Here is a 26652-nt window from a genome sequence, read left to right as displayed (position 1 = left end):
TGCATTTTACCACTGTTACGACACATGAATTATTCTTGTAAATTTTATTGAGCGAGCGAAACGGGTGAACTAAACCTAAAATGAGGGTCCGAACACGCATATAAGAAAAATAAAAAAATGATTATTTCGGCACTTTGGCGACGTAGTATGGTTCCGGAGGCATTTAGAAACAAATTTCTATTAGGGTTTGATGCGTTTTGATGCCTAATAAAGCTAGAAAATCAATTTTTGTAGAATTCGGTCCAAAACGGTACAGGTGGCGCCATCTAGCGGCGAGCGGCGGAACTACAAAAAACTAAAATTTCGATTTTCTCCGAAATTAGGCAATTTTACGTATTTCTGAGGGTCAGAAATTGTTCTGTAACCTCTCTAGAACCTATATAATGCCACAAGAACCTCCTCAAAGCGCTAGAAAAGAAAATAAAAAAATAGGTCAAAACATGGACTCAAAAATTGGCGTCCATCTAGCGGTGAAAGTTGGAACTACGAAAAATAAAAATTTCGATTTTCTCGAAAACTAGCGAATTCTAAGTACTTCTGAGGGTCAGAAATAAATCTGTGGCCTCTCTAGAAACTATATGATGCCACAAGAACCTCCTAAAAGCGCTAGAAAAGAAAATAGAAAAATAGTCCAAAACATGGACTAAAAAATTGGCGTCCACCTAGCGGTGAAAGTTGGAACTACAAAATTATAAAAATGCGTTTTTCTCGAAAATTAGCGAACTCTGAATACTTTGGGGGCTCAGAAAGTGTCATGTGATCGCATTAGAAGGAAAATAATGCAATAAAAGTTTCCTAAAAGCTTTAATAAAGAAAATAAAGAAATGTCATTTTATGGGCAAAACTAGTGGCGCCATCTAGCGGCGAAATTGCGAACTAAACTGAAAAATGTATGTCCGAACACGCAGTAAAGGAGTCAAATAAAAATTGATTTTGTGGGCTTAATAGGCAAACAAATGAATAACTTAGACGGCAAAAATTGCTTTAAAATGTCTAAAGAAGCATACTAGGTCGTCAAAGTTGCGAAATATTATTTTTTATATTTTTCCTTAACTTGCGTACGGGCATCCGTTTTTTCTGTTTAGTTCGCAGTTTCGCCGCTAGATAGCGCCACAAATTTTCTCCATAAAATGACATTTTATTTATTTTCTTTATTAAAGCCTTTAGGAAACTTTTATTACATTATTTTGTTTCTAATGTGATCATATGACACTTTCAGAGCCTCAGAAGTACTCAAAATTCGCTAATTTTCGAGAAAATCGAAATTTTTATTTTTCATAGTTCCAACTTTCACCGCTAGATGGACGCCAATTTATGAGTCCATGTTTTGACCTATTTTTTTATTTTTTTTTCTAGCGCTCTGAGGAGGTTCTTGTGGCATTATATAGGTTCTAGAGAGGTCACAGAACAATTTCTGACCCTCAGAAATACGTAAAATTGCCTAATTTCGGAGAAAATCGAAATTTTAGTTTTTCGTGGTTCCGCCGCTCGCCGCTAGATGGCGCCACATGTACCGTTTTGGACCGAATTCAACAAAAATTGATTTTCTAGCTTTATTAGGCATCAAAACGCATCAAACCCTAATAGAAATTCGTTTCTAAATGCCTCAAGAACCATACTACGTCGCCAAAGTGCCGAAATATGGCACTTTGTATGCGCAGTAAAATTGACATAGGCGGCTCATGTACGTATCGGAATGCTGACACATAATAATTAATTACTCATTACCCGAACATTATTTATGAACTTTTATAATCGAACCATGTAAATAATGCATTGCTGACCATTCTCCAATCATAAAACTGCACAAAATATATCCACAAAATGTGTAATTAATTATTCAAAATGACCTCGTGTATACCGCTTGTTGCCGTGGCTGGCCTTAGGTTATTAGTTAATAACTAATTAATTTCATTAAAAATCTGAACAAATATGGTACGAGAAAGTAGCTGTGGGATCACTGAACATTCTTTTATAATAAATGTGTTATTAATTCTTTCAAATTAGCTCATGCGTACGATGTATTCCACCGACTTCGTATTGGATATTAATTAATAACTAATTATTTACAATAAAAATGTGAACATATGTGATATGAGAAAGTAGCTAGGGAATCACTGAACATTCTTTAATCATAAGAGTTCATAGACTGTGCTCAGAAAGTGAATAATTAACGATTTTGCATACTCATTATCGTGTATATTCCTCCTGCGCGCCGCCCGCGCATGCCACGGAGGAATAATCACCGAAAAACCATATCCCCGTAGACTTTAATGCAAAATTGAATTTGCTCGCGCTTATGTACTTGACTTTTTAACTTTTTTGTCTACATTTTTCTCTTGCACCACTCAACCAATTCAACCGGATGACATTTTAGCTTTAGCGTGAATTTACTCGCTCGCTCAATATTGTTAGGTTAGGCGCGGAGCGCCTCATTCAAACAGACCTAGTAAATATTGTATGATTCATACCTATCCTTGTTGTACTTACTTTTTGGTATCTTTGTCTGTTTGATATCTGGAAAAGCCGACAATACTATCCAATAGATGGCACTGCTTCAATTTTTGGCTTACAAAGTAAGTAAAGGAGAACGAGATGATAGTATGTATTGCTAAAAATGGTAATCGACCATAGTAGAAATCTTATACATAAGTAGTGGGACAATGTTTCTTATTAAAATGATTGGTAATTATGTTTGAAAATATATAAATGTGAAAAAATGGCTTTAACGCAAGCTGATTATCCGAACAATGCAGCCAAATTTGATTTGGCAATAGAAAAATTAATTGCATTGACTAAGAAAGAAGACAATAAAACAAAGTTGATTAACAATTACCTTTGCAATCTCAATGAACTTGATTACAGATACATTACTATTTCAAATAAAAATGTAAGTAATTGAAAGCAATTTTTATTGATACCATTTTTTAATTGAAACCATATTAAGATAATTGTTATGAATGTTTAAATGCTAAGTCTGCTACAGAGTTCTATAACGTACAGCTGTCTTTTAATGATATCAGATATTGTTTAGTAACATTCAACTGTTTATCTACATCACTATTTTATGTTTTAGGCAGTGCAATTATTAATTAAGCAACTATGTGCTGTTGCAACACCTACAGAAACAGTTCTGGTTCAGAATCTTTGTAAATTTTTAACTACATTGATACAAAATAATATTGAAGTTCAAGAAGAAACATTTGTACATTTCAAGAAGTGGATTTTAGAAGCTATAAGACTTGCTTCATCAGCTGCACATAATAATATCTTTTTAGCTTTAAAGAGTATTTTAGCAAATAATCAATTTAATGATATCAATCAAGTAAATATTAATTTGAAATAATATTTTATATTATACTAATAATTATTAGAACATAACAGAGAGACAATATTTAAAATAATATATATTTGCAGGACTTACAATTATTACTTGAAGAAAATCAACTTCTGATCAAATATCTAAATCAATGTAGTACAGAATGGACTGAAATTCATTATAATGCAATTGGTTGCTTAGAAGGAATTTTAGTAAATATAAACAATAGTACTTCTGTAACTAAAGAATTTGTATATATCGTCAAGGATGTGATACTAAATATCATTTCATCTTCTTTATGTGTAAATGATAATAAACTTATTCATATAAAAGTAAGTAATAAATTTAGTATAAAACAATCTATAATAACCACCATTTATTAAATCAAATTTTTAGATTTTATGCTCGTGCTTACATATTTTACATATTATAACAATCAATAGATTAATACCACATTCCACCGATTTTATGGGCGAAATTTTAGGAGTGATACAAGCATTTTTATTTTATGGTATTAAAGACTATCCTCCTATGAGACCAGAATTTCTTCGTCCAGCGGTAATGAATCTTCCAGAACGGATTCATATTATTCCTAAATGTAAAAACTTAAAAAATCACAAAGCGAAGTTAAAGAAACAACCTATCAAAAAAGCTACAGAGATTAAGAATAGTATTGTGCCAGAATGCAAAGGAGTCAGCATATATTCTAGTGATTCAGATACCTCAGATACTGAAAGTAATAATTCTGTCCTTATGAATTCTAAAGTAAGGCTGGAAACTGTATATTTATTACAAGCTCTTATTGAAACTTCACAAAGTCGTGAGATGTTCGGATTTTGGCCACAAATTGTTGCCACTGGTTCACGTAGTGATGCCAGGGTATTGACTAGATGTATTTTAAAAGAATCTGTATCAAAGGTGAAGCAACACATGTTAAGCACATTAACAGAATTGCTTACTGATGCCAAACCATTTTTAATGCACGCAGAAGATGTTCAACATAAGTCATTTATTACCTTTTTTGGCACAGTGTGTCTAATGATCAAAGAGTTGCATTTCACATTATCCTTAATTTTAAGCAGTGAATCGAATATAGCAGTTTTAACTCATACTTTGAAATGTGCTGCTGCCCTAATTCAAGGAACACCTTATGCGCGTTTGAAAGTTGGACTTGCTACAAAATTAATGAGAAATTGCAGACCATGTATATTTCATAAAGGTATTTATATTATTAATAAATATTAGTACAAAAACCAGATACTACATTCATTATATTTTATATAGATCCAACAGTCCGTATTGCAGCATTGTCTGCTTTTGAAGCTATTGCTTCTTGTGATCCTATAACACCAGAAATATTTGAAATACTTGGAAAACAATCAACTATGAATATAGAGTTGGATCAATTGCATTTAAACATTTCAAGTAATGATAACACAGATGATCAAGAGGAAGAAATAGATGCTGAAGATTTAAAAAATAATATGGTTGTTAATTATAACAATAAATTATTGGAAGAAACAAATATATGTTTTTTGGTGCACGTTTGTTTAGAAAATATATCGAATAAGGTATATTAAAAGTAAAACTATATTTAAAAAATGAAACAAATAAGATTGAAAAATGATTCATTTAATTGTAGATATTGAGTACACCTGTTCGACTTCAATCCTTAAAGTTGATTGGAAGAATGGTATTCAGTACGAGAAATCTCGTATTTCCATACATAGAATTAGTTACAACAACTTTAATAGCAGCTGTACAAGATTCTGAAACACAAGTAATATTACATACTTGTCGAGCACTCGAAATAATGGCTGGCTGCCTTATTAATTCTGACTTTGAAGACAATAATGCTACAGTATTCTGGAATATTATATTTGAACCTATGATACTGCTTCTCCAACATCAGGAAACTATAATAAGAGAAGCTGCATGTGATTGCTTAGGTAGCATCAGTTCTACAGTGTTTACTCAATTACCTGTGAGTATGTACTATAATTTCCTTTACTTATAGATAGACTCATTATAAACTTATTATTATATCCTTTGGTTAATATCTTTGTAGCGACAAAAAGCAGTTTTAATTATCACAGTAATTTTTGGTGCAGTGCACGATAAAGAAAGTGCTGTAAGAGCTGCTGCATTACGAGCATTAGGTATGTTGGTTACTTTACCTGCATTGAAAGAGGAAACTGGATTTTTAATGGATTTAGCTGATATAGTTTGTTTAACCGCTGACGATAAAAATCTTGGTGTTCGCATTAAAGGGGCTTGGGCATTAGCTAATTTGTGCAATTGCCTTTCAGAAGAAAAGTAAGTTATAAGCATGTCATAAATTCAAACAAATCTTCAATTTATATATATAAAATCTTTTTTCAGAGATCAAGAAGAATTAGTGGAACATATTCCTTTGGAAATTTTATTACCAAAAATTTATCAAGTCAGTATTAAAGCATCTAAAGACAGTGATAAAGTAAAATGTAATGCTGTTCGAGCTCTTGGAAGTATTCTGTACTTATGTTCTGATAAACATATATTAAATGATACATCATCAGGATTAGAAGCTCTCATAAACTGCGCTATCTTAGGAAATGATATGAAAGTAAATAACATTTCACGTTTTAATTAACAATTTAAATTATCTTATATATTTATTATTCGCTATATTACATTACACAATTTGGCTTAACTTTTATTACACTTCTATTAAACGTAATTTTTAATATGTTTCACTCGTCAAATATTAAAGGTTCGGTGGAATGCTTGTCGAGCTTTAGGACTGGTCTTGAGCAAAAATCCAGATAATATATTGCCATCTTCTTGGCGGGTATGTAATTAATACAATAAATATCTCATTCACTTCTGTTACTGAAATTAATACAATATTGTTGTTTAGGACCAAGTATTTCCTGCATTATGCAGCTTAATATGTGATAGCCCGAACTTTAAAGTTCGAACTAACGCAGCGTGGGCGCTATATTCTTGTAATTCCTACGGTAAATATACCGTGACTTTATGGAAAAGTATTACTTTAGCATTTGAAAATTCTCAACATGTACCAAGTTATATTGAGTATCCCCATCGCGACGCTCTGATTCAACAAGTAATTAAAATTACCGTTATATAGTTTCTGTATAAATTATTTATTATTTATTACTTAACATTTTTCAGCTGTGCCTTACGCTTAGTCACGTAGCTGCTTGTACCGAAGTGCCAGATTTATTAAATCTTTGGACAGAGATAGGCGAATATGTACATGATATATCTAATTATATAAAACAATTTCAGGTACAATGATTAGTTTTATATTTTATTATCACTATTTAGGAAGTGTGATAAAAGGAAAATGTTCATAAATACTGTACATTTTTATTTTAGGAAACTATTGTACCTGAAAAAGTGGGAGATTTAATAAAAGCACAATCTCAACTAGAGAAATATATAAAAAGTGCTCCATCATCAGAGGAACAAAAAATTGCCCAAACATTAGCAAGTATCTTTGAAAGAACCAAACGCTATGATAATTTGGATATTACTATTTGAAAGTAATAATGCAATACCTGCTGGAGGAAAACAAGTTGTATATTAATCATGTCCTATAATTTATATCTCAGGTCCTATTTAGATTCAGTTACAATCAATATGAGTTGTACAAAGTTTGAAATAAAATTATATTTTTATTTTACTGTTATTTCTCCTTTGAATTATATATTTTTAATCATATAAAAGAAATATAACTTTAAATATTTCATTTGGTCATTTTTATAAAAATTATTTTTTTTACCATTTTAAATTTGAATAAGTTTATTTATCAGTATTAAGAAACTGCATCAGTTGAATCTGTACATGTTTGTTCTGTATTGCTATTATCATTTTTAGGTATATTTACAGATGTATCTAATGTTTCACTGGATGTTTCATTAACACAAACAACTTCAGAGTTATTTTCTTCACTGCAATCACTTTGTAAATGTAATTTATCTTCACTCCTACTATTCTCATTTTGATTTTCTTTTGAATCAGTTAATATAGGCTTCACAGTTTCATCGTCTTCAAGTTTATTATCTTTATCACTAGTTTCATTATTAGATATACGTTCACATGTATTATCATTCTTATCATTTATTTCTTGTTCACCTGAACTTTCTTCTTCTGAACTACTATTTTCATTTATATTATGTTGTTCTACATTTTCAGCTTTTGTTCGCTTCTTTTGTTTTCCCCTTTGCCTCCTCTTTAATCTTTTTGCTCGTTTTTTTGCTGTTATTTCCTCAGCTATTCTTCTATTTTCTTCCAATTTCCTGTGGTACTCCTCATCTAATAGTTCCTAATAAAAATATTTTATAAATGTATTTACATGTTTTAAAGTAAATAGACAAATCTATTGCAGTGATTAAAACTACCTTCTGTCCCTTTTCTTGAATAAACTTCTGTCGTGCATATTCTTTACGTCTTAAATGTCTGTATACATGGAATTCTCCGCTACCTGCGCCTGCACTACTGCCCATTACATTACGAACAAATTCTGGCACAGTTGGCGTACTTTTTATTTTAGGACGTTCTGGTATTATAACAGGTTTTTCCTGTTAGAACAATAATACATCATAAAAATACTTGTAAAATCATACTGCAGAAAAACAATTAATAGTAATAATTAAATTTTGTGACACATACCGGATTTTTCATTAATTTTTGAAGTTTCAATCGTTGCAAGTCAACTGCTGTTTTTGCAACGACAGGTTTCTCTTCCTCCTTTTCTTTACTCTTCGGCATATTTTACTATTACACAAAGAATAACTTTAATATCTGCAAAATAGTAACAATTTTAGACGTTTCTCTCTATATTACAAAAACGAGAGGTTATGTACACAATAACAAATGTGAAATCATAGCCATCTATGATTACGTGATTGTGTGAAATATATACGATACAAAAATCGATATATTCAACTGTATCGATTTCATATGTATAGAATTTGAAAATGTATAATTACAAAATTATAAATATTTAATTCCTTTCAAACAAAGCGGTAAAAAGTACTTCAAAATGTTTTATAATATAGGTATTGGTGTTAAAATGTGGGAACTATTACCATTTACCTAACATTGAGTAGTGCATTAAATTTTCTTACATTTTAAATTAATTCAATTACACTTCATTTTCAATTTAGTTACTACTTTACCTGTATATATTTATGTGCATCAAAAATCAATTTAAGAAATTATTAAACATAATTATAATTAAATTCTTGATATGCAAATATATTATGTTTATAATGTTCTGTTCTGTTCTTTATTTTCTCTTACGAGAGGGCGCTTGGGAGGTTTCCTCCCAATTGGCCCATACATATAACTTACATATATTCAAACTTAACCTAAACTATCCGCTTTCGTTACTTCACACTACTCACTCCCTCTGCCTATATCACATCAAACATCCACCCTCTCATGCTTCCAACCTCACTCCGCTCTCAAACATTCCCACTCCTCACTCTTCCAACCATTAGTCTATGCACTCGCATGTGCAGCGTCACTTATCTAGCTATGAATATCTGAATAATAATATATAAAATAGTAAAAATAGTAAAACATGAATACAAAATACAAGATATAAAGTCTCTATAAGTACATAAGTACATAAGTACAGCGATCTACGAAAATATATATATAAAAGGACATATAACATGTATCTGAGCTTAAACATCATATATATAAAATATCAAATATAAACTTTCAAAAATTCACGACAACAGTAATATCTTATCCATAGAGAATTACTTATCGCCCTATTATGGACATCAGTCTCAAACTCCAAACCTACCCCTTACATTTCTAATTTGCACTTTCTAATAAAGGCCCCTATTAATCTTAGGACCTTTGCTTCCCCCATTTCTTTGGTTTCGTGCATCACAGCTCCGATTCTCACTCCATTCCTTATTATTCTATCCCTAAAACCTACTCTCTCTCTCTCAAATCTCTCGCATACCCACATCACATGTTCCAAATCCTCACACTGATCCCCACATTCACATGCAGGTGATCCCTTTAAATTTTTCCTAAACAGCGACCATCCTAAATTATAATGGTCGGCCTTCATCCTGCTCAAAGCACATATCGTCCTCCTCTCTAGATTACCCACACTTACAAACCACGGTGTCCTATGCCCAAAAAAGTATTACTTTGCTGGTCGAATCTCAGGCGGAGCCTACTAACCAAACATGTCTGACGTTAAAGGTAATGAAATGACGACTGAGGTTGCAAAACCTAAAAAGAGTTTCACAAAGAAAACTCATAAGCCAAAACAAACTGGGCTTAAACCAGCCGTTGCTTCACCGTTACCACCTCCTGAGGGAGGGAAAAGCGCCAGAGATAATGTAAGGTTATCTACAACGTCTACTCCTCTCCGTAATGATCCAATGTACGATGAACTCGACATTGAGGATTTTGCGGGTTTGACTGAGTACCGCAATCAGAGACAGTTTGCGATAACACACGAGTCATTCATACCACTTGTGGATCGTGAATATGACCTTCGCGCTGCTGTTGATAAGCGATTCTCGGTCGTAGTTTCGAAGTCCGTATATCGCTACGTGATGTGCATACATCTGTATGCGCGTTACAGTAAATTACGCGATTTAAGAGGCCTCGCTGAGTTGGATGAGATAAATCTACTCAACTACCTTAGCGGAAAGGCTTACACCTTGCCTCCGGCTATCGATTCTTACCTGCGGTCAATCGGAGACTTTCGGGATGAGGCAGGAAAGCACCACCATGTCACTGTCGATCTTACTTGGCCAAACGGCCAAGGTGACTTTGGTCGCGTAGATGCAAGCACGCATTGGAAATATGCGTCAATGCCATCCCCGCGTGTGCTGTCCTTATCCATAATGAAAGATTTGGAGTACACGACCGGAAGGAACGTCGCTCGTGACTGGCAACTGCCAGCCGACCTCCTCCCGGCCAACGTTGGAGAAACAGCGCCTGGAGTTGATGCTCCTTGCAGTTTCAAAAGCCACGTTTTTGTACGCCATTACCTTCTTTATTGCAAATTCTTTCTGGTATACCCAGCAACCTTTCGCAAAAGCCTCATGATTTCCCTTGCAATTCACACATTTCTCAGTTTTTTCGCACACCCCATGTTTTTCTTCCCCACATCTTCCACAGAGCGGTTTAGCAGCAACACCGAGCAAATCATCAAGGAAATGGAGAAGGACATTCTGGAAAATTTCCTTGAGGGATTGCCTGAACGAGTGGCTTGGAGGATTGCCACCTTGGACCGCAAGTTGAAGTCCTTGGAGGAAGCCTACGAGGCCGTGTTGGAGATCGAACGCCGCTTGAAGAATCGACGTCGAATTCGGGAAGCAGAATCACCGCGACGTTTTAAAGAGGATTCTCACAGCTGGAGATCACCAAGAGACTCTTACCGCAGGGATGTGTACCCTCGCTCACCGTCACCTCATCGTAGGATCTACACGCGGGACAGGAACACATCTGGTTCGGAGTCGGAGTACGGGGAGAGCCCTACGCGCGCAACGGCAATGACCTTGCGTAAACAACGCCATTCACGCTCTCCGGGACACTCTTCAGAAGTGTCAGAATTCGAGGAGGACCCTCGAAAAGAAGAAATAGACATCTACCGATACTATTGTAGAAACTGCAGTACGATCGGGCACAACAGCGATAATTGCAGCAAACCACGACGCAGCGAAGACTACCAGCCACGTCGACGCACCGAGGCAGCGAGGAAGACTTCATCACCGAAACCGATGAGGAAGCCTTTAAACTCGCATCGCGCTCATCAAACCGGCGATACGATGAGCGGTCAGGACAACAATCGCCGAAGGACCGTCCGTTTCTCGGAGGAAACACGGAACGCCGAGTCAAGGAAGCACCAACACCACGTATTAGGATCAAGGTTCCAGAACTGGAAAAAGGAGAAGGAGAATTCCTAATCGATGGAGGAGCTTCCGTTAATGTAATTGTCCTGGATACTCTAGGGGAAGGGGCAATTATTACTTCAAGAGAGAAAATCACCATAGCGGGACTAGCATCAAGTACCATTCAAACCTTAGGTACTACCACTTTGCAGATTCATGGATCACGCACAGAATTCTACGTGGTCAAGGATCTACCCATTCCTGTGGATGGACTTATAGGGAGCCCATATCTTCTTCAGGAACAGGCCGAAATTTCATACTATCATAAAACCTTAGTTACACGCAACCGTCCCACTAAACCGATTTTCTTCAGTAACATCGCAGACATGGAGATACGTCCTCGATCACCGATCAGGTACTGTCTTCCAGGTCGAACGGTAAAACAAATCTCTATACCGATCGCGAACCCAGATATCGAGGAAGGATATCTGCCGCGGTTGAAGACACCGAAAGGAGTTTTCATCGGCGAGGCAGCAGTCTGCAACCGCGATGGAAATTGTTATGTACTTGCCACGAACACCGGAGAGGAAGACATCGAAATGGACATCGAGCCACAATTCATCCAACCTTACGAAATCTTCGAATCATCGGATGAAGATCCAGTTACGTCGTATTTAACTGGAGGACCACCCGAAGATCGAATAACTCAAATTCAGAAGACTTTGAGGACCGACCATCTCAATACGGAAGAACGTCAACACGTATTTCGTATTGTTGAGGAATTTTCGGACAGATTTTACCTGCCCGGAGATAAATTAAACAAAGTACCTAACTTCCATCATTCCATCCATGTAACAGACGAAATACCGATCAACACCCGACAGTATCGTTATCCACCTGTACATCAAGAGGAGATACAGCGACAGGTAGAAGCTTTACTCTCTCAGGGAATCATCCAACCATCAACCTCACCATACAACTCTCCTTTATGGATTGTTCCAAAGAAGTCAGACGCTGAAGGTAATAAACGTTGGCGCATGGTAATCGATTTTCGTGCACTGAACGAAAAGACAGTGAGCGATAAATACCCATTACCACAAATCATCGAACTTTTGGACAAACTAGGAGGAGCCAAATATTTTTCTGTATTCGATTTGGCGAATGGTTTTCACCAGATCGAGATGGATCCAAAGGATAGACAGAAGACTGCTTTCACCACACCGCATGGACACTTCGAGTTTGTACGGATGCCATTCGGTCTGAAGAATGCACCACCAACTTTTCAACGTCTTATGGATCAAGTACTAACTGGCATGCAGGGAACAGATGTCCTCGTATACCTGGATGACATGATTGTCGTCTCTTCATCGTTACGAGAACACGAAATTAAAATTAGAAAATTGTTTAATCGCCTCAGAGAATTTGGACTTACTCTACAAACTAGTAAGTGCGAATTTCTGAGAAAGGAAGTTGTCTATTTAGGACACATACTTTCTGCCGACGGTGTTAAACCTGATCCTCGAAAACTGCAAGCTGTAAAGAATTTTCCTATTCCAAAAACACAGAAAAATATTCAACAATTTCTGGGATTAACTGGTTATTATCGTCGTTTCATCAAAGATTATTCTTTGAAGGCAAAACCACTAACTCAACTTTTGGGAAAAGGAATCCGTTTCAAATGGACCGAAGAACAGCAGAAGAGTTTTGAAAACCTGCGAGACGAACTCTGCACTCAACCAATTTTACAATATCCGGATTTCAACCGACCTTTCATCATCACTACGGACGCATCTGATTACGCAATTGGAGCAGTTTTGAGCCAAGGAGAAATCGGACGCGACCTACCAATCGCATACGCATCTCGCAGCTTGAACTCAGCTGAAAGAAATTACTCAGCAACAGAAAAGGAATGTCTAGCCATGGTTTACGCCGCACAATATTTCCGACCTTATGTTTACGGACGCAAGTTTACACTTGTCACTGATCATCGACCCTTAGTATGGTTGCACTCAGTGAAAGACCCCACTTCACGTTTGGTAAAGTGGAAATTGAAACTCTTGGAATACGAATACGAAGTTGTACACAAGCCAGGGAAGATAAACATGAACGCCGACGCACTGTCTAGGAATCCTACAACCATCTGTCTTCCATTAATTCCTCGAGAAGATAAAGAATACAAGAAGCCAATTCCAACCCTAGAACCTACAGCGGACACCATCGGTCATCGTATTCGCGAATTGCGAAGGGATCGAGAAAGGAGGCCAACATACGTTGAGTCAAGCAGCAGCTCAGACGAATCACCTAATACCCCACATCACCTTTCAATCAGAAGAGGAAGGATTCGCTGAAGCCAATCAGATTCAAAATCAGACACAACTATTGTTACATCAGAAATTGCATTACCTCAACCAGTCTTAGAAAGTAACCCTAATTCCAATAGCTCTTTTACACCAATTGCACATTCCACTCAAACCTACAATAACGCAATACCTAGTCCGAGCATTCCCAACACTTCCGCAACTGCCGAAGACTTAATATCCTTTAAAGAAGAGGAAATTGGACAACCAGTCATCATATCAGCAGAAGAAGTACATTCTCCTGTTAACATTCAGCAGAGTCATGAAACAACGAGCAGCCAGATAGAAGAACCTTCAGTTCCGGGATTGCCGCCACCTTTGTTGCCTGTACGATTACCATTTCCATTGATCACACAGCCACAAGAAAATTCTCCAAGACAACTCAGCACCACCGTACTACCTGAAGACGATTCAGATATAAATACATCATCACCGCAAACGGATGAATCTTCTGCCGAAGATGTTGAGGAACACAACCAGGGATTCAAGCTAATCAAATCGCAGGACACGATCATCGCCTTAAAAAGCAATTACGCTCACCTCACATCAGCCGATTGTCAACTCACCGATCCTGGAGGAAAAATTCTTGCCGATGTTGGTTACCTGGATAGGGATGCCCTGAAGAGCGAGGATCCGAGGAAGGGACACATTGTTACTACCACCATGGATCAATTCAAAATCTTCACTGCTTTCGTGACACAACATTCATTTGAGGAGCCAAAAGAAGAGGATATCATCACAGCATTACACAATCTGAAGACCGCACTTAGAGAAACTGGAACTACAGCCATCCGTTTAACAATAGTCAACAAACAAGACCAACCCTCTACTCAACGATACGAAACTCTCATTAAAAGTGTTTTTGGAAGAAGTAACATCGAGATCACACTTTGTCTGGGAACAACGAAATTACCACCTGAAGACAACCGCACCCAAATCATTGAAGAAGCCCATAGCAGCCTGATAGGAGGACACAAAGGCGTATCAAAAACCTATAAACGTATAAGAGCAAGATATTCATGGCCAGGAATGCGAAACGACATCCAGGAATTCATCAGGAAATGCAAGAGCTGTCAAGAACAAAAGCTTGTAAGAGCGAAGACCCGACAACCAATGATCATCACGGATACACCATTGGACGCTTTTGACAAAATTTCTCTGGACACAGTTGGACCTCTACCAGCAACGCCTAACGGAAATCGCCACATCTTAACTATACAGGATAACTTGACGAAATATTGCGTAGCAATACCAATACCGGACATCAGAGCTACAACCATAGCCGACGCTTTCTCCAAACATTTCATTTCTATTTTTGGAGCACCCCGAGTAATTCTAACCGACCGAGGAACCAGCTTCATGGGAAAGGTTATGAAGCATCTATCAGAAATTTTCAAGATCAAGCAAGTCTCCACATCAGGATACAGACCTCAATCCAATGGATCTCTGGAGAGGAGTCACCACGTACTCATCGAATACTTGAAGCATTACATGGAATCATATGAAGATTGGGACATCTACATACCATATGCAACCTTATCGTACAACACCTCAGTTCACGAAGCAACGAATTTCACACCACACGAACTCATTTTTGGAAAACCCGCACGGCTACCCAGCGCATTTCCGGAAGGAGCATCCTTGGAAACTTATGGAGCTTACCTCACCAACCTGATCACAACAATGACCAACATCCGCAATTTGGCAGCAGACAACCTCGTCAACGCAAAAGAACGCTCCAAACGCTATTACGACAGACACGCAAGACCGTTCAAATTCAAAATAGGAGATTACGCTTACGTACTCAAGGAACCAAGGCATAAATTAGACCCTCATTACATCGGACCGTATGAAATAGTAGACGTAACAGACTTGAACAACGTTGCTCTAAGAACAGATAATAACAAAATAATTCACAAGCACCAGGACAAATTGAAAATCGCCTATATTTAATAATCGCCGCTTCTGTCTATACAGTCACAGGTAAAATTGCAATACTATTGCTACTCGCAACATTTTGGCCGGAGTGGGAGCAGACGCCGCATACGAGGTTACAATATTCAAACAAACTATGGACTTGTACCTGAGAAGCAATCAGGTCGAACAACCTGACCAGGGTGCTGCCAAACCAGTGACCAGTCAGCCTCCAGCCACCTTCGGACAGACACCGGCCATCCACTTACAACTATCCAGACAAGATCAACCTCAGGAAGACCCCCCAGTTAAAGTTAAGTTCCCACACGTACACTAAACCAACAGCACACTACAGCGCGTTTCAATTTCATTCATTTCTGCCTAAATTTTGCCTTTTACAAAACATTTCTTAGTCTGAATATTCACCTCCGGGGAGTCGAAAGCATCGGTTACCGCGATGTTTCCTCTAAGGGGGGAGATGTTACGTACGCCAATGATTTTTTACTCCTCGAAGATGAATATTCAGGAATAGCCTAAGACCACCGCGAAGCGAGAGTCTAGTCTTGCCTAGGTTTTCCAGTTACCAGGGTTTCCTTATTAGGCTTCGCTCGAGAACATCTAACGTCTTCGGACCAACGCGATGAAAATTCGTTAGACGAAAACGTCGCGTTGATTCGTTCCCACCGTCTCCACCACTACTCGTTTTCTACCCATTTTTGAGTATAAAAAGGGTTGTGGAGAAGACGCTTTGGACCCATTTAATTCGTGAACGTCGTCTAATACGGAACCTCTGTCCGTGGACCCAGTTAATTCTCGAACGTGGACTAACGAGGAACCTTTGTCAGAGTTTAGTTAGAGTCTTTCACGTTGAATTAAAACTAAGTCACTTTTGAGCAAGATCGGGTTAGAGTCCCCTTCGAGCAACATTGATAACCATACAGTACGTATAGTTTACTGTTAGGCATTTTTTCCTAAAGTACTTTCGGGTCCCCGTTTCGCTTGTTTTTCGTTAAAACTGGGCAGGATTAGATTCTCGCTTTGTCGGAGTCGAAACATATTAAACTCAAGTAAAATCAAGTCAAGAACATTTCTTGTAAAAATCACCTTAACCGACAAATACACATAACCATTTGTAATTCCGGTTTTGGGAAAAGAATATATTTTCAACTTTTATTTTTAAACTTAATTATTGCCTTTGTCAATTTATAACCAAAGTCCTAACAAACCCACCAGTCGGTATATCTTAGCCGCTCGAGGTATACTGGCATATCTTTGTTACGAGCACCACTACTAACATTTCCTGTGACACCCGGCGTTAGCCATACGTCGGCTAGTTCACATATCATTTTCCTGGGGCACCCGGCGTTAGCCATACGTCGGTACATCCCCGCGTCTTGACCAATCCTGTGACCCCCGGCGTTAGCCATACGTCGGCTAGTTCACGATAACCAACCTCCTGGGGCACCCGGCGTTAGCCATACGTCGGCTCATCCCCGCGTCTATTTTCCTTTGGCGCTCAGGTTAAGTAACAAACCTGAGTTAGCCTAGTAACACTACCTTGACCAAAATACAGCCTCCAGCCACGCGGCTGTGACCCCTCCGGCTCGTAACATCATCATCTCGTCTTCCCCTTCTTCCCTCTACCACTGGACCTCTTCTCAGTTTCTCCAGCACGAAATGTCCCTGCCCCGGCATGGCTTCATTCTTCAACTCCTCCATTGTTCCTGGCCATTCTCTTATGACACCTTTTCTAAATCTCATCCTTTCCGGGATGAAAGCTCCCACATACCCCTCTCTCTTCTGCCCCTCTTCCATGACCTTATTTGCTTCTTCTCTTCTCTTAAAGGTTACTTCTGCCCTACTAAAACCAATCATTTTAATGCCTTCCACCTTTGCCCCTGTGCCTTGCACGTACCTATATATCTTCATCATGTTCAATTTCTTACTTTTTCTTACACTGTTATTTTTTAAAAAAAGACCTACCACAAATTCTTTTCCACAAAAGTCCTCCTCGTATCTAATCCCACCACGCTCTGTCCTTCTTTCCTCCACACTTCCGTTCCCTTTCCTATTCAACTCTGTGTTTCGCCACGTGCTCTTCACACCTATTCTTTCTTCAGACTTCTGTAAATTATATTTTTCATTATCATTAAGGATTCTCGAATCTATAACACTAGGTTTGTTTCCCTGTATATCTTTACCCTTTTCAGCTTTTCTCTGCTGTTCTTCTAAGATTTCTTCACACTTATCGCAATCCGTCCGCTTTCTCTCACCCACGCCGTCAAAATGGACGATTTCCGCGTCCTTTTTCAGTATTTCCATTTTCGCACACTCTTCTTCCAGCGGCGCCACCGTCTCCAGTTTTACCAACTGTTTCCGTTCCTCACCACTGTTCCCTATTTCCATTATTTCCTTCTTTTCTTCTCTTTGCCATTCTTCTCCCCCCTTTGTAATTCCACTTTCCTCTTCACTATCCTCTGATTTCGACTCCTTTTTCTCCTTTTTCCTCAACTCTTCTTCTTCACTGCTTACATCTCTCACCCTCTTTCTTTCTCCTATATTTCTCTTTGTCAATTTTCTTTCCTTGTTTTCCTCATCTAAGACTCTATCTTTCTCACTCACACAATCTTCTACTTCCTCTCTGTCCATTTCCTCAATTTTCTTATTGCACAGCCCCAATGTAGCTAAAACCTCCTCTTCATCCTCTTTTAGGAATTCCATATCCCAGTTCTCCAATTTTTCTACATCTTCCACCAACACTTTTTCATTTTTCTCACATATAACTTTTATATCACAGACCTCCTTTGTCATTTTTCCTTCATTTTCCCCCATTTTATCTTCAATATTATCTACTTTCATTTCTTCCATCGTACTATTTCCTGCGCCTCTAGGGCCACCAAAAAATTATTACCTTTACTTCCTCCTCACTTATACACTTATTTTTTAGCGTCCAGTCGCGCACAACAAAAAACTTTATCCCCCGCCTACCACGTGGGTATACGGGGGAGATGATAAACCTCCAAATTTCTCCTCTCCCCACTTCCTATTCCAAACTTAATTAAACAAAACTTCACCCCTTCCTCCACTCCTTTCTCTGTGACTTATATAACTAATAAGAAAACTTTAAATCCAAAAAAAACTTCTAAAATTATCAGCGCTCGGCAAAACCCGTCCTACCTAACCGACGCCATCTTTTCTTTTTCCGTTTATAATGTTAAAAATATATAGTTACATATTTAGGCAGGAAAAAGCTGTAATAACCGTAAAACTCTGTAACAAACGAAAAATAACAACACAGTATTATTTTCTTTAGTGGAACTTTTCTTAGTAACAATAGCAATAATATTACCAATAATTCCAAAGCGCTCCGGTTGGTAACAGTAATAGTAGCAGAAGGTTTTCAATATTGACGCACATTGACGCTTATCGAGAATCTTGTAATCGTTGAAGACTGAAAAAATTCTGTCAAATTCGAAATAATTTTCGCGAGACAAATTGGAAGTATTATTTGTTTCAAGAACGATGTCAGACACAGCAATAGATGAGAGGTAATTTTTGTAAGATTCTATACTTAGTATTTTTCGTAGATTTTCGATTCTTTTTAATAGATATGAACATTTTACACAGAGTGACTGACGAAATTGAGGCATTAAAGGCTATTCTACTTGACGATGAATTAAATATAAAAGAAAACGAAAGGTAAGTTCTTTTCGCGAATAAATCTATTGCTTTTAACCTAGCAACTAATCTGAATCAATTGTTGCAAATTTTCTGTCATTAACATAATTCTTGAATTAAATTATCTTTGTAAAGTCTTACATTTTATTTTTTTGAAGAGAGCAAAGTATTAAATACAATACTCGAATAAATCAGATAAAAATCTATCTAAATAGATTAAAGATTTGTCATTTACAAGTATCTTAACATAACTGTTAAAGGTAAAGATATATATTTGAATTGTAAATATATGAACATTTTAAAGTCTGTAAACATTTAGAATAACATGTTAAAAATTATATTTAATTTATAATTAATTAATATTAAATGTGTATCTACTAATTACATTGAAGATATACTTATAATAAATATTTTAATATATTATTTGTGATGATAATAAATTAATCTTTTCATATAATTATGTTATGAAAAACATTTTTCTTTTTCTAGAGGTGAACCAGAATGTATTGAAACTGTGTTATTTCCATCTACTGGAGAAGATTCCCAATCTCAATATGTTTGTGTAACATTAATTGTTCAATTACCTATTGGATATCCAGATATACCACCTACTATTAGTCTTAGGAATCCTAGAGGATTAGACGAAAATACAGTGAGGCTTATGCAATCAGATGCAGAAGCAAAATGTAAAGATTTCATAGGCCAACCAGTTATGTTTGAACTCATTGAGGTATGTCTTATACATAAATAAATTTATTTGCTAAATATTCTGGTGTGCAAATATCAAACTAATTGTATGATAAACAGTTAATAAGGGAACATCTTACAAGAAGTAATCTTCCAACGGATCAGTGTGCCATATGCTTGTATGGTTTTCGAGAAGGAGATGAATTTACAAAAACAGAATGTTATCATTATTTTCATTCACATTGTTTAGCAGCACATGTAGCTGCTGCAGAACGATATTATAGAGAGGAACAAGAAAAATTGCCACAGTGGCAACAAGATACTACTAATAAATTTCAGGTATATTATTTTATCTTTTACTATTTTACTATTTTATACTTCCTATTATTATCATGTCTATTAAAACTAAGTACATTTTCAGTAGTTATAACAATTGATTAGTTGTAATACATTCATACCAATACATTTTTCAGGCTATATGTCCTGTATGTCGAGAATCAATCAATTGTGATGTAGAAAGTTTGTGGTCTGCTCCACCGCCAATAGATGTTGAAGCTGCAACTGATTTTTCAGTCACTGCAGAATTAAGAGAACTGCAAAAACAAATGGCAGCATTATTTTTAAGGCAGCAACAAAGGGGTGGTATAATTGATTTGGAAGCTGAAGGAGTAAAAATGTTGGTAAGAACAGAAGATGAACCTGGTGCTACAACTGAAGGACTTAATCCACCTGGAACCAGTTTAAATGCATATTCCAATCAAAATATGCAATCTGTTAATCATATGGTATGTTTATATATTTCTGACATTGAAATAAATTTTTCTTAGAAAAATATATGTAGTTATAAAAAAACTATATATAGTTATAAAATATGTTATTAATAAAATATTTTCCTCAGCAAATGCCGCAGACAAAGCAATCTTCACATCAAACACGAAATCATGCACAATTACATCATAGTTATCATGGACATAATAATCATGGACATAATAATCATGGACATCGAAATAGAGGTCGTGGACGAGCTCATTATCGACGCCAATTTGACAAAGTTAGGCAGACGGAATCTACTCCCAGATGACAATGGGTTCGAGATAAACTGTTTACTGTCTGGTCTCCTATTTTACTAAATATATATAATATGATTAGCATTAGTAGCATAATTATGAATGTATTATATAATAACTGTCTAATTTCAAATTACTTTTACATGATAAAATTATAGGTATTATTGTTCAGCAACATTCCCCTTGTAACGGTGTATAAGATGGGATATGTTGAAATTTTGAAGGACTGTTTGTGTAGACTGAAGCCATGGTGCTCTTTTAAACGATCTGCAATCGTACAAAGTTAATTTTTTTTGTTAATATAAATATGTATACAAAACTGTAAGTACTGTAGCAAATTATGAACCAAAAACATGAAAAAAAATGCGCAATCAAAATGTTATAAGAAAAATATTTTATACCGGTGATTTAAAATTAATTAATGATAAAGTATCGTGAAAGTAACATGTATCGTATTATGTATTATGCAACTTTTACAACCATTTTCAAATGCGTTTCTCAATGTGCACTATTTATTTTTACACGTAAAATTTATCAACAATATCTTAGATCGCGATGTATAACAGAGCAGACATGGATCAGTGTTTAAACAAATATTTATATATTCCTTTTAAAGGAATCAAAAATTTAATTTTTGCTCTATACATACATTCTGAAGCAATGTAAATCTTTAGAAAAATATGTAATTCTATTATATTACAAGTTTAACATATGAAATATACCTTTCAAGAGTTGAGAATTTTGGTTTAATGCATAAAATAACCACTACTTCTGAGTAAACGCTATTAAAAAAAATACAAAAAAACGTTACATATTAATTTGCAAAGTATCGCTTTTTGTATATATAATATTTATATTCAACAAATTTAATTAAGTTTTTAATTTTTGCTATTTAGTTATATTGTTAAGAATAATATTTTGCTTTCTTTATTTTATTTTTGCTCATGAAATAATTCATTATTATGTAATGAAGAATATTCTTTTAAAGGATAACAAATTTTCCTCGTTATTGTGATACAAAAGGGTAGTAGGATAAAACTAGAAAAAATTGAGAAAGATGAAAAATATTAAATCATTCCAATACCGATAAGCTTAAACATTAATTTTATCGTGAAGTAAGTTATTTAGTATGATAATGATAAATTTATTATATTATCATTTATGTATTACTGAAATTATCACTGTCCATAAATATAGGGTAGTAAATATTTTTCAGAAAAGTAAAATAATTATTTTATATATTTGTTTTAAATGATATTTTTTTTAATTGAAAGCAATATTTTAATATCGTTTAAATAATAAAAAATGTTCTAATTTATAATTAGAACATGATAAAAAATCTATCGCTTTATTTATGTTTTTATATTGTATTACATTTAATTTATTGTACAATTTAATTTAATATCATTATATTGAATAAATACTCAGACGTTCAATGTTCCAAATTAAAACTTTTTGTATATCTTTTAAAAGGTGAAAAATTAAACTGATTATTAAAAATACTCGAGAACTGTTCTAAATAATGTTTGTCTATTTATTTGGTAATATTATTTTAATTTTATATCGATTGTTCTTTATGTATACCAAAGAACTTGTATTTAATTAAATTAAATGCATTTTAAATACAAGAAACTACTTTTTTTTTATTTCGTTTGATATATTTATCTGTGATACTTTAAAAAGAAGCTATAATTAAATTTTAATTACGCTTATTTTATAAATATGTACATATATATATGAACAATTACACCAAAAATTAAAAACAGAATTTGTTGAGTGTTTGTAACTATAAAAACTTTGCAGTCTTGATATTTATTTCTTACTAATGTTACTAAAAATATTTTCTGACAACAAGAAATGAATGTTTTAAATAACACTAATAATAAGCAAGTACAAAATTCAATAAATAATTTTTCTCATAAATAAAATTGCAATGTACGACAAATTTGAAATAGACTTAATTGTAACAGTAGTCTTTAGAGTGGTTTTAAAATTATTAGTGTAAAATGTGTTATGAATTGTTTAATAAAATATTACAATTTGAAAACATGTTCAACTCCCATTTTTAGGAATCCTGGATTTTATTAGCACTTATATCCAATATATTGAAAAGGCTTTGGAAGAATTGCTAATTTGAAGACATTGAATAACATGCTCCCATATTATATACCGTATCATAAATGTTGAAAAAATAACGATAAATTTCAGTTTTTCTGCTTGTACAACTATGTTACTTGTATCTGTTGTTCCATTCATTAAAAAAGAATTTGCGTAAAGTATTAATATTTACATAGTAGGTGTAAGTAGTTATTGCAACAAATTACATTAAATTTAAATAAATATTTCTTGTAAATTCAAATAACCGACACTTCTGTTAAATGACTATTATTCGCTATATGTATATCTCATATTTACTGTAAACTTTTACGAAATATTTACACTCATTCTGATATTATATGATGTAAACACTATATTGTACCTGTAAAACAGTTTACATAATTTTTTTTTAATTACAAATTTGTTAGGAATACTAACAATTAAGATGTATAATATAAAAATGTAATTGTAGTTAGTTAATATATCGTTTTTATTTACAATTCTTTTTTCAAGATTAATATCTTAAAAATATTCAACAAATAACGAAATAATTGGTTGTTTTCATTAACATATTCTCATAATTACAGCACAGTATTGCCGTTTTACGGATTAAGACTGTATATTTAAGTTCAATTTTAATAAAACTTTTTATAAACAAATTCTGAATTTATTTTGTTTATAATTGTAGCAATCTTAAGATTTATCATAAGTTAATGTATTTACAATTTAGTCAACCTTATGACCATTTAGTTTAATATCCAGTCACCACTTTTTATGTATTTTATATTGCATAATTTCTAATAATACGCATTTTATTTAAATATTTGTTTAATAAATTAATTTAATACTATATGGTGCATTCTTTTAACTTATTAAGTTTTAATCGTAGATGGTCAAGTTCTGTTTGTACTGGTTTACAGAAATCCTTACACTGTAGCAGTACACTGGAAGCTGTATTTAATAATACTGGATTAATGGAACTTGGAGATGGAATGTCTATAGAAACAGAACTAACAATACTGCTATCACCATATCCTTCATCAATACTTTCATCTGAATTTTTTGTAAGTGCCTTCAATTGATCTTTTAAATCCTGTAGAATAAAAGCATTTTTAACATTACATTGCATTACATTACAAAAAGAAAAATAAATAATTATAAACATTACTTTGTTTCTCATTAAAACCTGTTTGAGGCACTCTTGTAAGGAAACCTCCATCTTGCTTTTCTGAAACAAAATAATTATACAAAAATTTTACATAATTTCTCCAATGAACTTCTTCATTTTTTAACACATTTAATACAATTGTTTACAATACCATATTGCTTAAATGTCCCGTAATTTGAATACTATGAAGCTTATTTTCCAAATGCTTAACTTTGCGTTTTTCCTGTCGAATTTTTCTAATAAGAGCACTATTAGCTTCATATGATAACGTCTTTAATCGCTTATTTTCATTTATTACATCTTGCATTGAATTTAATTTTTCTTCTGCTTCTGTATTTTTTGATTTTAGGAGCTTATACTGCTCAATCATCTTTGTTAGCTGTAATCGCAATTGAAAGATTGCATCTTCTATCTGACTTTGTTCCTGTTTGGAAGAAAGTAGAGTAGTCTGCAATACTTCATTTTCAGAATGTAACTTCTGAATTTCAAGCTGTGTTTTACGTAAAGAATCAGCAGTTTGATTTTTTTCTGTTTCACATCTTTGTATATTTCCTTCCATAGTTGTAATCAATATTCTCTGTTTAGTCAATGTATTTTCCATTAATGTCTTGGAAACTTCATTACCTAAAAGTCGCTTTTCCAATGTTTTTAATTCTGCTTTTGTATTTCGCAATTCATCTTCTGTTAATTCTAATTTTGTAGATACATCAGGGGAATTAGATATTGTATTCATATCTAATGATTCTGAAACATTATTTGATTGGTTCTGCATTTTTAAATTTTGTACTTCATGTTGCAAATTCTGTTTTTCTTTCTGATGCTTTTGAAGAAGGTCAGTATAATCCATATTAAGTTGTTTATACCTAGCATTTATATTTGCTATAGTTTGTTGCCTCTGTTGCAGTATTCCTTGATAAGTATCAACTTCTAATTGCAGAGTTTTTTTGCTTGCTTGTAAACCATATACTTGAGACTGATACCATTTTGCAGATGCTTGTGATGCATCTAAACGATTATTCACATCCGTTAGAGTATTTTGCAGTTTTTGTTTTTCTTGAAGTACCAATTGCATTTCTACATACAATTCAGTTATTTTTCCTTTAAGACCTTCATTAGCTGCAATTCTAGCATTGAGTTCTATGCGCATATTTTCTAAATCCATTCTAAGACGTTCATTTTCTAATTCCAATAATGCAACACGCTTTGACAACTCTATGTTTGAAACATCAGGTGTCGATAAATGTCTAATAGAGAACTCATCTGCCACTAATTGCAGAGAATCTGTTGATGTAACAGAGTCTAATTCACCTCTGAATGAATCTGATAGATTATCCATTGTCCCAAATTACATAAAAATCTAATATATAATTGGGGCAAGACTTTTGTTCATCAAATATAACATATTATAAAAACACATATATACAACAATAAATAACAATTTTAGTAAGTTATGTTAATCCATTCTTACTATCAGTTCTGATAAAAGATATCATTTTTACAAAATATATTTATTATGTTTCATTCTGTAAAATGATTCTGTACACTCAAAGTAATTAACTTACAGTCATTTGATAAAAGTAGATTGAATATCACATATTAATGGTATACAACATACGTTTCTATTTGCTTAAATGTCATTTGACATCATACTTTCGAATACTACCATATGTATACGTCAGTACACACGCTGGTAGCCATAATCACTTGCAAATCTTGTTGAACGTAGAACTTGTACGTGTTTGTGGAAAGAGCATAACTGTTTGGGAATGTACTTTGCAAAAAACGTACCATTATTAAATGATTTGTCATTTCCATCTCATTATCATAATGAAGTAAAAACAATACAGAGCAAATCAACAAATGAAAACATTCCAAACAATAAATAATAACATTGTCATTCATTCATTCTAATACCATGGCGCTAATATCGTTTTGTCATTCGTTTCATAGTAGATCATACCTAATTCGCGCAACTTGGCTAACTTCAATAGATTTCCCACCATTCAATACTGTCATGTTAGTATCATATACACTTTTCATTCAGTTTGTCATATATATGGTAGACATAGATATATGAATAAGGAAAAAAATGTATGATATAGGAAGTATGCAAAATAAAAAATCACTGGGTATACGCGCATGGCGGTGCGAATATCGCAAATGCGCGTGCGTGTTACCCTTAGTTACAAATCACACACGACCAACCAGAACTAACATGCGCAAAACGAACAAAAACTCGCCGTTTAATGAGTATAATCTTACGGTATGAACAATAGATATAAGCCCATAGAGGCGATAATCTTATAAGGACAGCTTTCGAAGTGCTTTTTTTAAACTTGGATGAGCACTTGTAGTAGTAAAGATCGTCAGTATTCCTTTACACATAGTTAGAAGATAATCTAGATAATGTTAAAGTTGTTAAAAAGCTAATAAAATTTATCAAAATTTAATAATCCATTTAAATTAAAAGAACGGGCAATTTCGT

At 34.4% G+C, this 26652-nt stretch overlaps 5 protein-coding genes across 7 annotated transcripts; 2 read left to right on the top strand and 3 right to left on the bottom strand.

The window, feature by feature from the left end:
• The first annotated feature begins 2553 nt into the window (after positions 1–2553).
• On the top strand, positions 2554–7013 carry LOC100876322 (HEAT repeat-containing protein 6). The gene is made up of 12 exons (XM_003705503.3): positions 2554–2890; positions 3077–3325; positions 3418–3651; positions 3716–4538; positions 4604–4890; positions 4962–5303; positions 5388–5635; positions 5702–5924; positions 6072–6149; positions 6219–6425; positions 6494–6610; positions 6701–7013. Exons 1-12 carry the CDS (start codon positions 2720–2722, stop codon positions 6863–6865), a joined length of 3144 nt encoding a protein of 1047 aa, XP_003705551.3. The 5' UTR covers positions 2554–2719; the 3' UTR covers positions 6866–7013.
• Positions 5942–8643, bottom strand: LOC100876439 (uncharacterized). Of its 2 annotated transcripts, none has more exons than XM_003705504.3 (4): positions 8506–8643; positions 7997–8128; positions 7726–7905; positions 5942–7649 (listed from the first exon to the last, which is right to left on the bottom strand). In XM_003705504.3, exons 2-4 carry the CDS (start codon positions 8093–8095, stop codon positions 7140–7142), a joined length of 789 nt encoding a protein of 262 aa, XP_003705552.1. In that variant the 5' UTR covers positions 8096–8128; positions 8506–8643; the 3' UTR covers positions 5942–7139. The 2 variants fall into 2 exon arrangements, with proteins under 2 accessions (XP_003705552.1, XP_076397170.1); XM_076541055.1 differs by having other exon boundaries at positions 7997–8101; positions 8506–8618.
• On the bottom strand, positions 8588–18656 carry LOC105661971 (uncharacterized). The gene is made up of 3 exons (XM_076541059.1): positions 17672–18656; positions 17454–17594; positions 8588–17331 (listed from the first exon to the last, which is right to left on the bottom strand). The coding sequence occupies exons 1-2, from the start codon at positions 18336–18338 to the stop codon at positions 17587–17589; spliced, it is 675 nt and encodes a 224-aa protein (XP_076397174.1). The 5' UTR covers positions 18339–18656; the 3' UTR covers positions 8588–17331; positions 17454–17586.
• A 138-nt stretch (positions 18657–18794) lies between these two features.
• On the top strand, positions 18795–21641 carry LOC100881558 (E3 ubiquitin-protein ligase RNF25). The gene is made up of 6 exons (XM_012281014.2): positions 18795–19018; positions 19098–19169; positions 19638–19878; positions 19956–20174; positions 20309–20620; positions 20734–21641. Exons 1-6 carry the CDS (start codon positions 18993–18995, stop codon positions 20914–20916), a joined length of 1053 nt encoding a protein of 350 aa, XP_012136404.1. The 5' UTR covers positions 18795–18992; the 3' UTR covers positions 20917–21641.
• Positions 20284–26385, bottom strand: LOC100881448 (uncharacterized). 2 transcript variants are annotated; one of them, XM_076541046.1, is made up of 4 exons: positions 24319–26385; positions 24168–24227; positions 24015–24092; positions 20284–20428 (listed from the first exon to the last, which is right to left on the bottom strand). In XM_076541046.1, exons 1-4 carry the CDS (start codon positions 25501–25503, stop codon positions 20420–20422), a joined length of 1332 nt encoding a protein of 443 aa, XP_076397161.1. In that variant the 5' UTR covers positions 25504–26385; the 3' UTR covers positions 20284–20419. The 2 variants fall into 2 exon arrangements, with proteins under 2 accessions (XP_076397161.1, XP_003699400.1); XM_003699352.3 differs by lacking the exon at positions 20284–20428 and having other exon boundaries at positions 23472–24092; positions 24319–26374.
• Between the last annotated feature and the right edge of the window lie 267 nt (positions 26386–26652).

This window comes from Megachile rotundata, chromosome 16, assembly GCF_050947335.1.
Source record: "Megachile rotundata isolate GNS110a chromosome 16, iyMegRotu1, whole genome shotgun sequence".
Taxonomy (NCBI): Eukaryota; Metazoa; Arthropoda; class Insecta; order Hymenoptera; family Megachilidae; genus Megachile; species Megachile rotundata.
The sequence above is the reverse complement of the archived record's forward strand: the minus strand, read 5'-3'. Positions and strand labels throughout refer to the sequence as shown.

Bases quoted from the DNA above. Each gene is read 5' to 3' on its own strand.
- LOC100876322 (XM_003705503.3), top strand. From the start codon at position 2,720: ATGGCTTTAACGCAAGCTGATTATCCGAACAATGCAGCCAAATTTGAT. The intron at 4,891-4,961 runs GTATATTAAAAG...ATTTAATTGTAG, and splicing joins TAGAAAATATATCGAATAAG to ATATTGAGTACACCTGTTCG. The intron at 6,426-6,493 runs GTAATTAAAATT...AACATTTTTCAG, and splicing joins GCGACGCTCTGATTCAACAA to CTGTGCCTTACGCTTAGTCA.
- LOC100876439 (XM_003705504.3), bottom strand. From the start codon at position 8,095: ATGCCGAAGAGTAAAGAAAAGGAGGAAGAGAAACCTGTCGTTGCAAAA. The intron at 7,906-7,996 runs GTATGTGTCACA...TTGTTCTAACAG, and splicing joins AAAAATTAATGAAAAATCCG to GAAAAACCTGTTATAATACC. The intron at 7,650-7,725 runs GTAGTTTTAATC...TATTTTTATTAG, and splicing joins TTCAAGAAAAGGGACAGAAG to GAACTATTAGATGAGGAGTA.
- LOC105661971 (XM_076541059.1), bottom strand. From the start codon at position 18,338: ATGGAAGAAATGAAAGTAGATAATATTGAAGATAAAATGGGGGAAAAT.
- LOC100881558 (XM_012281014.2), top strand. From the start codon at position 18,993: ATGTCAGACACAGCAATAGATGAGAG. The intron at 19,170-19,637 runs GTAAGTTCTTTT...TTCTTTTTCTAG, and splicing joins AATATAAAAGAAAACGAAAG to AGGTGAACCAGAATGTATTG. The intron at 20,175-20,308 runs GTATATTATTTT...TACATTTTTCAG, and splicing joins ATACTACTAATAAATTTCAG to GCTATATGTCCTGTATGTCG.
- LOC100881448 (XM_003699352.3), bottom strand. From the start codon at position 25,503: ATGGATAATCTATCAGATTCATTCAGAGGTGAATTAGACTCTGTTACA. The intron at 24,228-24,318 runs GTATTGTAAACA...ATTTTGTTTCAG, and splicing joins CGGGACATTTAAGCAATATG to AAAAGCAAGATGGAGGTTTC. The intron at 24,093-24,167 runs GTAATGTTTATA...TTTATTCTACAG, and splicing joins AGGTTTTAATGAGAAACAAA to GATTTAAAAGATCAATTGAA.